This window comes from Athalia rosae, chromosome 4, assembly GCF_917208135.1.
Source record: "Athalia rosae chromosome 4, iyAthRosa1.1, whole genome shotgun sequence".
Classification (NCBI taxonomy): domain Eukaryota; kingdom Metazoa; phylum Arthropoda; class Insecta; order Hymenoptera; family Athaliidae; genus Athalia; species Athalia rosae.
Genome location: NC_064029.1, coordinates 19116650 through 19131477, shown reverse-complemented (window position 1 = coordinate 19131477; position 14828 = coordinate 19116650). Strand labels below are relative to the sequence as shown.

Here is a 14828-nt window from a genome sequence, read left to right as displayed (position 1 = left end):
TTCCTTTTCGTCTCAACCGTTGAATCAAATAAAACTCTTGGGAACCTCGTCGTTTTAACGTATAGACTGAAATTCAAGGGAACGAATCTATGGAAACAATTCGACGATCAAGTCCCGATTGTTCGCGTTGTTTCCTCCCTCGTACCAACACGCGATTTTTCCCGCAAGAAATAGAGTTACGTTGTGATGCACTTTGGACGAACAGTCCATGGCATACGGAGCAACGCATCATCTTCTGTTCTCGCAAACTTTTGCAACTTTTGTTTGGTATGGAATTTATGTTTTTCCATTAATTTCAATTCGCTCGTCGTCTTTTGTCGAGTGGTCTACAACTTCTCCGAGTTACTTGATAATACACGCGAGATGAACATGGCCTCGAAAATTTTTACTTTCCAACTTTTCACTCGAACCACTCGATCAAAGTTGAAGGTAAGGACTCTCGAGCTCCCTGCGTTCAATTAAATTCTTCTTCCGGTAAATTTTGATCCGCACTTGACCGGAGCGTCCTAGCTCGGCAGCGCCCCGAAAAGAATAACACTCTCTGCTGCCGTCAGGCAGCCAGGCATCAATTTTTTTCGCTCCTAATGAGCTCCTTTTGTCATAAAATCCCTCTTCGTCACGGAGTTGCCTCCGGACATCTCGGCAGTTCGTTCGACCTCAAAAATATTCTCCAAATCGTTGACCGTGAAAAGCGCGAGTCAGTAATCACATGTTGCGAATAATCTCAGTACCTTATTTCCACCAATCACCGATCGAACCAAGTCGCTGTCAATTCATGATCAATTATTCCTCGGCGCTTTTTCATTCGGTATGTAAAGAACGAGCAATCGAAAGCCATCTAGATGCCGGTATAAGTATCTGGACCCTCGCAATTATATTTCGCGCAAATTGAGTTGGGAACGTTTCCACCCACCCATAATAATGCATCTTCGTTTAGCGCAAGCTGGCGCTGATACGGTGCCGCTGGTGCGCGCTTACGAGTTTGCCAACGACCTGTTCCTATAACGAACGCCTCGAGATTGATCGCCGGCGCCTGCAGGACGTGAGAGTTTGTATCCACGCTTTCCCTCCCCACCTCCCCCCTCTCTATTCTGATCTGAAGTATTTTAGAAAGATTCTTCCGCAAGTACGAAATTTCTTTGCTTCTTGTTATCACGCTCTCCTCTCGTCGTTTCGCGAAGCTTTCGATGAACGTTCAACTCGCCCATCGCTCCGAATTTCAACCGGCGAAACGTCCTCGCTACTCTCCCGGCCTCGCTTTTCGCAATATCGGACTCATTGTCAACGAAGTTTCGCTACGTTGACCGGTAGACCGGTTCTAGCATCCTGTGGCGCCGGGCGAGGCACGCTTTCACCCCGTGATCGGAGTGGTAATTATTCTCCATTAACCTTCTAGCAGGTGCGCGGTCATTTGGTACGGCAGCGGTTCCGCGTAAACCTTGAAGACCTATTAAGGTTATTGGTGACTTGAAACACCGAATGATCGAATGATCGCGAATTTCTATTTCAACATAATAATTGAGTTTCAGTCGAGAAACTATTTCGTACACGCTTCGCCGTCGCGATTGAAACAAAAAATAACTGTGCAGCACGAGACTCGTGGAGTTATTTCTTTTCTTCCAAGGGAATTTATTTAAGAACTTATGAGAAGCTACTGGAAATGGGAAACACATGTGAGAAGGATAATAATAAAACTGTATGAAGTGCGGTCAATTCGACGTCGCGCGACAGCTAGAAGATGAAAGGGGCTTGGGCCATTACAGCGAACGAGCGCGGATGCAAGAACGGTGGAGCTTGTAGTCTACTCAGGTCGCTCTCCGCGAGGATATTTCATTTCCAAAGACAACCGCGACTTGAAGAACGTTTATTAGTCTGTCGTACATTTTTTATCCTTCGACCGACTTCTAGCTGATCGATTACTGTAATTGAATCACGGCTCTTTACCTAGGTGCTTGTAGGAGTGAAGGGCTCGTTTATCGCTAACGAGAGACTATCACGATCGATCACGCACTTTTTCGGGAATCCTATTCACTGAATAGTGGCATATTAAGGACTGCGCATAGATGGTACGGTAGAAACGCACGAACGAAACGGAGATAACGAGTACCTAAATATTTATTCTGTAAAAATGTTGCCATAAAATATTCGAAGATCACTTCTGTGTATTTCGACTCTCTTTGCGAATAATGCTGCGCATTATGAAATATATATCTCGCGTAAAATTTCGCACGGTAATTTTTCATACTTTTATGGAAGAATGAATAATTTCTTGATATTTTATGTGTCGAATAATGATATCGTAGGCGAAACAATGGGATGAGATCTCACACGGTACATCGCTAAGAAAATACAGCTGAATAACGTTTACCCTCCGCCGTACCTTCAAAAGCGAGCTCGCGTTGTTGCATGCGTAGCTGTGTTAGAGTCTTTGCATAATGTAATCGCTCATTAAACTTTCATAAATGGCCTGGGTCTGCAGAGCTCTACATAAACTGAGTCTTCCTTGAGATGGTAGACGATACGATCGTTAATAACTACAACTGCTACGTTACAATGAGAGGGTGGAGAGAGTTACGGGAAAATAATTATAGCTATCCATTATTGACGACCGAGCGGATGTACCTCATGGAAGATATCCATCTGAGGAGTCTTTCAAATCGGGGGGGTCGTCGATCGATAGTCCACACTTATTTTGAATCTGTTTTCAAACCCCAAGCTGAACAGAAATAAGGGATTTAATCTAATATTGACACACGTCAACTGTGCATCCGTCATGTTCGTGATCCAGAGTCTTCCTGATCGTAAGTGAGTCTCTTGACCTCACCTAGACTCACGACCAGGTTACATGGATCCGATCGAGTTGATTCGAGCGCTTCCGAATCCGGAGCTGCAATATTGATCAAACAAACGGTCGTAAAAAGGGCCATCGTCCCGGTGGGTCAGAGACAACAGGTGGCGGCGCGTTCAATCCACCAAAATGCCCCCCTGTCCCGCCATTCGGTACCTTCCAAAGCCACACCGAGTAACTCGATTACCCAGGACCGTCCACCGTTACTGTTCTGGATCTGGACTTCGGGCGGCCTTCCTCCCCTGCTTTCTCCCTTATCGTCCTTTTCCTCGCCTCCGTCCGCCTGCTCTATCCTCTGATCGCTTTTTTACGTGTCGAGATCCGAGTATAAAGCTCACAATCGGGAAGAAGTGCGGTCACATTGGTTCGTGCATCGCCGGCTTTACCGCGGTATTTGAGTTTTGACTTGTTTGTTTTTGCCGTGTAATAAAATTGAGCAGCGCTAGCGGGACTCGTTGCTCAAGATCCCCTCGATGTAACATTCGAGCAAACTTGTCTCGCATGTACGCGACGAGCGAAATCGAAGTCTTCGAAAGGAGGTGTACTCGCCTCGCAATTCAATTATGGTACGCACGTAAGAGAGGCAGCGTTCCGGGATTCCATTTTCATCTGCCTTCGACGCACACAACGACCCCCCAGTTTTTGCTCGACGTGCGACAAACTTTTTGCGCATATTCGCCGAGCCATGCGGCTTGGTGAAATTCCACGAGGGAGAGACTTTTTTTTTCACAGCACAATGTAGCACGGCCGAGTGATTATCACTCACACAGTTTTTTTAGTTTTTTTTTCACAGAGCCACACGGGAAATCCAACTCTGATTGCGTGTATCGAACAAACCAGCGGTCAGAAAAATGTGTCATCTGCACAACTCGGCACAAATTTCAACGCGCGCGATGAGCAAAAAATACAAGGCAATTGAAAAATGGCGGCGCAGATTAATTTCGAAAATTTGTCGATTGCCGGAGGTTCGCAAGTACCAGGGTACCGGGGGAAACTCATTAAACAGCGATCGCAATTCAGACCACGGCTGGCGAAAGCTCCGAGACAATATGCGTAGTCATATCCAGTTGTATCGGTCATCGTGCATTCCAGGTCACGTGGGCCACAAGTACATCCACGCCTCTTGATATTGAGCGACAATTCAACACTCCGACCATACTTTATCCCGTCGTTGGTTGAACTTGAATTTAATCCAGGAACACGGAGTGCAGGTGTTGGCGAATAATTTATTACGGATGAAGCAAATTGAAATATTTATACCCGAATGCGAGTAGGATATTCACGTTTGCGACGGCTCTTGATTATTGTTGTGGGCTTTCGAAGAAGAAGACCGATGGGTTGCCCGCACCGCACGTACCTACGCCGTGTCGACGCTTTGTCAATGATTTCTTTCCAATTAGTGACCATCGCGTCGCAACCGATTCCAGGAACGTGGGCGACATTAGGATCATACTTGACAAGCCTGATATTAATTATTACGCTATGCCGTATGAATAGCAACGATATTAATCTCTATAGCAGTCCCGTGCTAGGGTGCGGAGCGACCCGAGGTGTAGACGACACAGCGACGGGAATTTAATTACATGGTCGGGTCGCAGTTATGTCGTTGATGGAATCGAGGTAGAGTCTCGATCAGATCAGGTGTGATCGCAAGTTGTCCGGTTGTGATTGCACCGGAGCGATACCTTCGGTGCCAAAGTATCGATCGGATTAAATGAAAAGGAAATTGTTACTCGCCGAGCGTGAAAATTATTTATTCGTTTCCAGACATCGTTCAACGGTATGGTGTGAGACAAGGGAAAAATTGCACCGCGACGAAACTGCTAGGCTACCGCGATTGAATCATCAACGTCCGTAGATCTCCAGGATAAATGAAATTCCATGTCCACGCTGGCTTTTGAAACGGACGGTGACGTTACGGTTTCCTGGACCCCCACGGGTGATGGACGCGTAAGCACCTTTGCCGTTGTTCTTCTGGTCAAGGGCTCGAACCAGGCTGATCGTCTGGTAAGCGGTATCGAAAGCGACCTCCGTTGTCACTATCTGTAGCCACGAGCTCGACTTTTGGACGATCTGCAGAATTAAACGGGCTCTCGTTAAAAAAAAGTCCCCGGCGTTGAATACGAACGAAATAGTAAATTGGCACGCTATGCGGTATTCACCTGTTGACGAAGGAGGTAATCACCGTTCACGCGAGATCCGACGATCAAGTTATGGGAGATGTTGGCAGGTTTGCGTTCCAAGAAAGCCGCATTGGGTGCGGATCCGATGTAAGTACTGGCGGCGAAGGTCACCACGAAGAGTAAACCGATCAGCGGTTTGGTCAACATTGCGGGACTTATTTTTAATTTCAGTATTTCTATTGTATAACAATGTGCGCAGAGAACACGTATGTGAAACACTTTCGGTTGAATTGAATCAACCGTGCACGGTCTGCTTGTATATTTATACCAAACGGTTACGTACCCTGAGTGCCTTATCTTGATCGTGCACTCGAGCGAAGATAACGCGTTGTTATTTCCACCGATCGTCGGAATCCCACGATTGAATCGGATCTTCCGAGAATCGGATCTAAGTCGATACGATCTACGATCGCTGTAATATCGCTGGAAGTAATCAGTATCGGACGATGAGGCCACAGGAAGTCCCCGGTGCGGGTGTTGTCGATGAATTATCGTTCTTCGAAAGACACCGGTCGATCGGGTCGGTATTGTACGCTCGATGATTATTTCGACGATCGGTCGATCGATGCGAAACGAGTGATTCGTTTGCAATTCCGGATTTGAGACAGCGTATTAGTATTCCTTAGAACACTTATGGTACCACGTGTAACGATCAGTTTATTCGGTGTTATAGGTATATTTTCTATTCGCGTAGCTACGTACCATATCATTTGAGGAGCGCCCGTTCGCCGTTTTCGGAGATGTTCTTCTTGCTCTTGCCCTGAATCCCTCGCGGAGAATGTTGATCATAGATTAAACAAGGGATAAAATTAATAACCTTCGGGTACGCAGGGTGCCCAAGGTTACCGTAATAGCTCGAGTGTAAGCCTCGAGGGGGAAGTGACAATGAAAATCGTTTTAAGAGCGCCGAGCAGAAGGGGCGCGTATGTGCCCGTGTAATCTAAAGTCCCGAAATTTTGTTTCCGAACTCGATGCATTTTTAAAGCGATAAGGTCATTTTCGGGTGGGTGTTGGTTCGCGAGTACCGTGGCCGATACCAAAAATCACCGATGCAAAGTCTAGAGTCGTGTTGAAAATGAAATTTTGACCATCTTCTCGAAGCGAGAAATTCGATCTCGGGAAAAAACACATCTCGCGTCGTTGGCACGAATACGCACGCGATGAAAAGCTTTTACCGACATGTTCGCTCCATTTCTACGTGAACATCTCGTCGTTTCAAACCCTCGCGGAAAGCTATGGGATCAAATTCGCACTGCGAGGCGGCCCGATGCATTCCCAGGTTTTCCATCTAGGCATCAATCGCATTATCGCCTTACGCCGATGTCAGCCATCGACGAAAGAATATCTGATTAAGTAACCGAACACCCAAGGCGTACCCTAAGCCTGTACGAGGTATGTAACGTGGCAGAGTTATTCGTGAAATGTTGTACAATTCCTAGGTACGTACTGTGAGCATACATGTTTGATAAACTTCCAGTTAAACCGATTCAATTGTGCAACGTTTGCTGGAATACTCGTACCAATCAGAAATAGCTCGAGTGCCTTATCTTGTTCGTACTGCACACAGGCGTAGATAACGCGTTGTTTTCGACCAATTTAAAAAATTTCGCTCAACGCCTCGATCAAACAACTTATGAGAAGTGACGCAATCATTCAAATTTACAGTTGTCCGAATTTTCTGATCGGTATCAGGTATTTCGCTCACAGATTCCCAAGTGGTGGGGATCAACCGCGGTATCACCGAATTCAACCATCTGAAAAGCAACGAAAACCTGAACACTGACGACACGGGTAAATATTTCTCGCGCGAAGATCACACTCGCGTGGCAACGGGTAAAAGCATTTCTAGCTCCAGCAGTATCTGAGCAGGTGAACCGAGACTGCTGCACTATATTCGGAGAATTATTTGGGCTTCATCGTACAATCGAGCATCGATCGCCATCTTACGCATGCAGAAATTCATCTGATTCACGGCCTGTTAATCCTCGGAATGGTTTTTCCGAGCTGATTTCGAGGGGCAAGACAAAGCGACGCGATACCGGTGTCCGTGTAGGTATACCGTGTAGCATTCGCAGCATTACCGTGTCATTCCCCGGAGTGCAGTGAAACAAGGCAGGTCAGATAATCTGCAGCTGTATCCTTCCGGGGACGGAGCAGTGTGTAGCGCACGTTTCGATCCCTTGTGGACGTCGTACGGTCAGACTCTAGTTAATCCGACTCGTTATGGCGTACAGCCAGAAGTTGCCTTGGTCGCATTCCATTATAGCGCGAGGATGGACCTTCGACCTGTACGGGAGGTGAGCATAAATTGACGAAATACTTCATTTCGTTTCTGAATGGGCGAAAATACGTAAATCTTGGTCCGCAGAATTGAAAGGGTGGTGGTGTCTGGCGGGACCCTGTTTGGGATTTACGAGCGTAAAAAAGCTAAATCGCCAGCAAAGCCGGAGTTCGGAAGCCATGCACACTTGATCGCGGTGGCAAATGGTGCCGGTGACAAGAACCTCGCGGTTGACGTTGCGTAGGTGATTTATCAAGATCGATGCGGAATATGTTTGGTGAAAATGACCGAACTTGAAACACAATAGAATCTATGCAACGACAAGTGCAAGATTGACAAACTCAAATAACGCTTATTCGATCGGGAGTTCCTGTTTCGTGTCGGAAACTGACGATGAGGTCGGTTGAGATATCAAGTCGAATCGCCACACGTCTTTGAAGGTGCAGATAGGCATATAACATCAGGCATACGTATAATATTCATGTTGCGTGGATTCAATATCAGCTTCCAGGGGTCCACTTATTATACTGTAACTAATGGCCAGCAATAAGCTCGGATCGTACGGGTGTCAACGTGTCGTAAATCGATGCAACATTGCTGCTAATCGATCTCGTGGTGTGGCGTCGTTTACGCACCTACAACGCACCACGACGATATTTCACGATGAAGTATGGCTCGGTTACGCACGCAGTGGGCCACTGTATTTTCAGGTAGCAAATACCGATGATATTATCGTAAAACCAACTACGATAAATTATCGCACCTTAGGAAAGAGCGGTCAGGCTGGGTTGTGCGTGTGCTGAATTCGATATTAGCTAGTTGTGCGTCCGCGCAGCGTTCCTCTTACCATCGACCCCATCTTTGTTATATTCCTCTTTTTCTCGTCAGCTCTCGTCTCTTCCTAACTTTCCGTCGCAGACGACAAACAAGAAAATCTTACACCTATCTTCCAATTTCCCTGAATTAGACCACATTGCGTGCAACACCCCGCGTGAGTGACGTACAAGGGCATTCAGGTCAAGTGGAGTTCTTTAGATTTCGGGGTCGATACTCAAAATTTTTTTTGTATTCGGGTTCATAGGCTATTTTTGTGCATTTCGATTTCAGGAATCCAAATCTGGAAAAGAATGTGGTCCATTTGTGAAATTAATCGCCAAATTTTTAAACTAAGAACTTGGCCGTTTGAAACACATTAATTAATTTTATCATTAATGATTTCAGGTCTGATGACTTGGTCAGGCACCTTTTCGCGATGTGTAATAACGGAATGCGCGGAAAAAAAAGTATTCTAATTTTTTTTTTTTTTGTTTTACGCACATCCGATACCTAAGTTTTCATATGAAACGCTTGTACTACTACAGTGTGGCGCAGACTACGAAAAATCTCAATTTTTTGAGTGAGTGTACTCTGCGCTATTTCACCATTTAACTCAATTCTCACATATGTACTTCCTTAAACGGTTACATAAAATTCCGCAGACATATCTTAGCAAAGGAATGCCGCCAATCAGGTGCACCTAAGGATTGTCTGACGAGGTGTGAGGTGGATCATTATCAGGTGTTGACAGATTCCCCGACACCTAACAACATTAGGATAATTGAACATCATCCATGATTTTCAACCTTCTCCTGATCACCTACTTGAAGGTCCAAGATTTATTATGCATGCCTAAACGAGCCGGACATTGTTATGCCTGGCGCACATGCATATATATGACAGTAAACATTGTGGGTCCAACACAATGTCTGACGACGAAGTCGTAGCTCGCCGCCACAACATACAGCAAGAGCGTGGGTCTTATACGTTCCGGACGTAGTGTCTTTAGCGAGAGAGGTCGCGAGGCGGTACGCCGCGCAACGGTGGAAAGACAAACAAGATCGAGAGAGGGGGAGCGCGGCCCGCCAAAGTACGACATCTCGAGCTACCGTACCGGCATCACGTGTTCCATCATTTTTCTATTTCAGAGTCGAAAATCAAGATTTCATATGCTATTCTTATGTATTTTGATCTCAGGAATCCGAATTCACGAGTTAAATTGATCTATCTATGAAACTGATCGAGTTATCGCCAATTTACCGATCCAGAAAGTTAAAAATCAAGCGATTGATCATCATACCTCGATGAAAATTATTTCCAGCTCAATTCAATCATCGGGAATAACATCCTGAAGTCTATTCAGCGACAATTTCAACCGTTTTCCATTGAGGTTGTCTATCTCAATTGAACAAATAAATTGACCAAAAAAAATTCTTCAATCAATGCGTAAGAATACATGTTACAATTCCTACAAAAAGAATCATTCATTTTAATCTGCTCGTGTCGAAGATGTGGCCGTACTGGAAATTATAATTCTTTCACCCTGTCACTTGTCGATGCCCTTCGTCGGAAGGTTACGCTTGTGCGAAGTCTTGTTAGTCACTCCTGCTGTGTACATCGAAAACCGATAAAATAAAGACCCAGGGACATATCAGGGCGACTCTCAGAGCCGAACGCATTAGCGAAGAAACCACTCGATATATTTTGAAACCCTGAGGTTCAAGCCGAGCCACGAATTAGATGAAGCTGAACACGAAAATGCTTTCTGCTATGCAGTAATTCTGGTATGCGGTATGTTCGATAACGAGCGTATACGTGACTCGCAAGACGTGCATCTCGCTCCTCCACGTCGCACTATCATAATATTATCGTGTCGTTGAATCGTTTTGGTTCGCTATTTTCAATCTTACTCTGATTTTTCAAACGATGCGCGGCATCGATCCCTCGGGCATGCAAGAGCGGACGGAAAAGGTTTGAAACTTCTGTTTGAAAGACAAAAAAGTAATTTGTCAGTGTCTCGATGCGCAACATCTGGTATTTTACCCCTAAGTTTGCGCGCCTCGGATGTTCAACTGTACTCTGCTTTCGTATCAGCTACAACAGCCGGTTGTCACAGCCGATTCCGAGGCTACGGCTTTTCTGTTACGTTTTTGTATACATGAAATACCGTACCTCAGCCACAAACAGGAGAGGAAATGATGGAAGGGAAAAAAGCACGAGAAAAACAGATGAAAGCATCTCTTATCTCTCGTATGTTGGGCTCCGTGACTCGAACTCGCTTCTGTGACTCGACGCACGTTATGAATTTGTGAGACCTCGACGTTTCGACGATTTTCCTGATTTACCTACCGGAATTCGCCTATTCCTCAGATTATTCTTATTTCCTTTGATTCTCTCTCTCCCCGCGAATTTCACCCAAACCTTTCTATGCATTGCAGGGTAAAACACTCTGGTGGATCTCGCATCTCTCTCTACCTTTCAAAAGAGAAGTTCGGAGTTGATTATTTTTTCTCCCCCCGCTTCGGGAAAAAGTCAAAGCTGAATTAAAGGTGCGGTAGAGGATTCTCGATAGGGGCAATCTCTCGTCAGTCCCTGCGGGACGACAGGACCGAAACGCTACAATAATCATTTCTCTGCGTTTTCAATCGTGAGACATTTCTTTAATTATTCGTCAGTCTCAGGTACGTCACGACGACCCATTCGTTCTGTAATTGATACGTTCGAGAGCCATAAAACGGTCTGTTACGCGCGTTACAATTATTCATTCCCTCCAATTTCTTGTTTTCAATTGGTAGACCATTCGCGAATCTAGGTTAATAGTCTCATATAGTAATGGTAATGGTAATAGTCGATAGTAATAGTCTCTCGCACTCGCAACAAACAATGAGTCGAGGCCCGAACCCCGGTGAGCGTTAGCCTTTCAAAAATATGAGTCTCGCAAGATCAAAGTCCCAAGTAGGAGGCTCCCCGGGGTACGCTTGTTTCCGAATCGAATCGAAGATTGAAATCCCCGGCGTAAGAATAGCAATTTAATATCATCAATCGAGTCGTTTCATAAGAATCGAATCATCCTGCAACGAGCCATAAGATTATTTCCCGGGTGCGCGCCAAAGCTGAAATTGATCTTGGGTGCAAATCGAAGAATAACTCGAGACAACCACGATACGATTACGAGAAATCAATTAGTTTCGGGCGAACCTCGCTTCCGTAATATCTATACACTTTGACTGAGTCTGATGTACTCTCTCCGCGTCGTCGATCAAGCTCGTGAATCTGGCGTGTTTCTATCGGAGATAACAGCAGCCTGTACGTGTACACAATTGAGGGCTTTTAGTCGCGAGATGTCCCCTCGTAGACGAGCATATTTCACCGATGATAAAGGTCGCGATTCGGGCATAAAACACCTCCTTGCAAGGATTCGATGAAAAAGGGACCGTTACCAACGACAAAAATTCTCGTGATACTCGCTCCATTGTAATTTTCACAGTACAGCTAAGGGCGCTTCGCGCATGTGAGCTCTACGCGAGCACCAACAGCTACTTATGCCCGTACCCGTAATATTATACTGAACTCCCCCCGTTCCCCGTTCCCCGTTCCCCATCCGCCAACCCTCCCGCGAATTTATCTGTTCAATCAATCGGGGAAGGAAGCTGACGGCAAAAGAGCCATAGAGGTGGCTGATTATCTCGCGCTCCATTCGTCGGAGAGCCTTCTCACCCCCGGCGTTGATCCGCGTTCCGTGCGAAAGCCCCCAACGAAGCTCGCATGGGATACCGTGCGGCATTATACCGGTGGTGTACGAGTAACGCTCCTCATGCGATAGTTTGTTCGCACAGATTGCTTACCACCTACGAGTACGAGTAAGTTCGAGGCAGGGTACACGGTGCTAGGCCGGATGCAAAGGCCGCACATCTGTTATAGATCCAGCGACGACTTCGGTCTGAATTAATGTCTGTCTGTCGAGTGCGGCGCGACGCGGCGGTGCGTTTTATGGCATCTCCCCCCGAAAGACGTATCGTAACGGACACGAGTAATACGCCTATACGCGTAAGTATGACGAACGATAGGCGAAAAATAATTTCATAAATATCGGTAAGGATCTTATAGCTATGTGCGGTAGAAAAATATCGCGAATGCGAAAAAACAAAAAAGTATAAAAAATAATTAACCCGCACAGCAGAGTGAAAATGAAGTGGTATCGATCGATTCGTTTCTTTTTGTATATTTAATGGTTCATTAACACTTTGAGAGCAGATCCCGGCCGGCGTTCGTGCAAACGACAGACTCACAAGCGCGTTTTTGCGAGGCAGGCGCTCGACGTATTAACGGTCCTTCCGCCTCCCTCGTTGCTTCGCGCAACCGAGATACGTACGGTTTGTCGCATTCGCTCAGATTTCAAATTTCGTTCGCAATCGAATTTCGATTTTACACGTCACTATTTCGCCCCTTGATCGAGAGTCGTTAGAATCATGGGATATTACGGGGAGCTTTCGCCCGGCCGAAACAGAATCGAAAATTTGCCGAAATGTTCGAGCTGGGTTTTGTACCGTTCGCTAATAATTTTTCCGCTGCGCGGCGCGCTGTATTTATTACATTTTGAGCAATGCCATTCTCCGATGACAAACGACCGCCACCAATCACCATTGCGAGCACCCTGATTTAAAATTACCCGATCACTCTCGAAATTCCGTTTTGTCAAGAATGGGGATCGGATCGCTCGTTGGGCCATCGACGCGAACAACAACTCCATCGGTTACGGGGTAAGCGTACAAAGTGGCAACACACCAGCTTGCAGCTGATGGAATCAATGCCGTTGGGTTCGCCAGGTCTCGGTCTCCGTTCAGGTTTGCCCTCATGGCTCAACTATCCATTGTCGAATAAATCGCTGGAGTTTCCCTTCCAATTAACGACCGCTAGCTGATATTCTGCGTTCGCGTGTGACGCTACCCTGTACAACGGAGAGTCGACCGATATTGTAACTTCCGAACTGAGGCAACATATGGCTGCGGACACCCGCTCACCGCTTTCCAGCTGCAGCGGCATATCTAATCGCATACTATTTCCATTCACTCCTCGATTCGTTACTCCTCAGAGATTGCTGTACGGATCGTCCGAGATGAGGGAGAGGAGATATTGAGACTTTGTAAGCGCGCGCGTTACGCACGTCATCTTTTCACTCTCCGCGTGGCATTCGTTGTTACTTTGGACATGCGAAGCTGGAAATTTACGACAAGTACAAAGAGTATAAAGTCAACGAAGCGCGCCGCCGAGACGTGATCCGACGTGTCTTTCGGAGAGTAATAAGCAAACCCGAAGTGAGCGCGTTGCTCGGAGCGAAAACTTTGTCCGCTTCCTTACAGCGTTTCCTCGCGGTAAGAAATGACGGCACGTGCGGAATACAATATAAGAAGATCTGACAAAGAGAAAAACGATGGCGGGCGCACAACGATAACCGTCTTATATGCGAGAGTGCCTCGCTTAAGCGTGCGGTTGGTTCTCGCGATATTTTCTAAAAACATTTTGGCCCTTTGGCGAACGATTCCACCCCGGTAGTCGAAACTGTAACCAAGTTCCCAAGTACCGAGGAATCGGGTAAGTATTAATTGTCGTTTTGAATAAATCATGCAAAGATTTCGAGACATACTCTATGCTTCGTAAGGAGTCAATGCAGCTTAATGAATCCCGAAGGAGATGGGACCCTCCGATTCCAGGATATCTTCGAGTCCGGAGTTACAGCGTTTCACTTAACCCACTTCTCGTTTTATTAAAGTTACGATTTCCGGGTATAAATTTTTCCTATCCTCGCTCGATGCTCCTGGCAGGGCCTCGTGAAAATGTCATTTCCAGGGAGGAGATTACTCGGCGGCAGAGAAACGGATCGGTAAGCCGGGGGGTCGTTGACGGAGGGATGAATTTTCGAAAAGCGCCGGCTCCATCTATTTCCAGCTCTGTTTCTGTTTCACCGTGTCGACGCGTGGACGATCGCAAACCTTTTAATTCTTCGCAATCGGGGTGCGAATCCACCTTTAATTTTACGCCTTTGTTCTCAATTGTGGACGGATGTTGAATAAATTAGCGCGGAGGGAAGTTTCGGCCAACTTTTGAGAGAACATTTTACAGCCCACAGTTACCGCTGCTCAGTCGTGTGGTCGTCCGGCGACGCGGAAAAGTGTTGGTCAACCAAGTGTTGGCTGTCTCATTGCTATTCCGCCGAGAGATAAAATTCACGTCTTGTCGAAAGAAATTATACACACATATACGTTTACGAGCCACCGTCGCATGCGCGTACATACGTATATCTCGGGAGGAGTGAGAAACGAAAATAAAGAACAAGTGCGTTCTCGTGTTCGTTGCCGCTGTAAATAATATCTCGTCGTTACGGTGGGAGGTCGCCGTGACCTTATGAACGCTTTTCCGAGTTCGTACGATTAAACGCGCCGTACGAATTAATTACTCGGTGCCTGATCTCTTGGACTTGAGCATCGGAATCTTGGGTGCGCGAATAGGGAGAGGGGTGGATTTTTAACGAGACCAGGTACGTACTTACGTACACGGGTGCAGTTCGCAAGGCCAATAAATGACTCAACGTCCAGGGGTTGTAGATCGACCGCCCGTACTTCTCCAAGTCTTTTATTGCTGTTGGAGAATCTTTTTAGTTTCGAAGAAGTAGGTATGCTCGGAGCAAGAGCTATCGCGAGTT

At 46.3% G+C, this 14828-nt stretch overlaps 2 protein-coding genes and 1 long non-coding RNA gene across 4 annotated transcripts in view; 1 reads left to right on the top strand and 2 right to left on the bottom strand.

Moving 5' to 3' along the window:
• Window positions 1-14828, bottom strand: part of LOC105693596 (metabotropic glutamate receptor 2-like) — a 72042-nt gene that overhangs the window by 52491 nt on the left and 4723 nt on the right. The window lies entirely within an intron of this gene.
• LOC105693598 (probable salivary secreted peptide) lies at window positions 4578-5282 on the bottom strand. The gene is made up of 2 exons (XM_012413627.3): window positions 5011-5282; window positions 4578-4921 (listed from the first exon to the last, which is right to left on the bottom strand). The coding sequence occupies exons 1-2, from the start codon at window positions 5176-5178 to the stop codon at window positions 4694-4696; spliced, it is 396 nt and encodes a 131-aa protein (XP_012269050.2). The 5' UTR covers window positions 5179-5282; the 3' UTR covers window positions 4578-4693.
• On the top strand, window positions 5423-8608 carry LOC125500662. 2 transcript variants are annotated; one of them, XR_007278094.1, is made up of 4 exons: window positions 5423-6822; window positions 6901-7328; window positions 7400-7710; window positions 7824-8608. It is a non-coding gene; the product is annotated as an uncharacterized LOC125500662 (long non-coding RNA). The 2 variants fall into 2 exon arrangements; XR_007278093.1 differs by having other exon boundaries at window positions 7400-8608.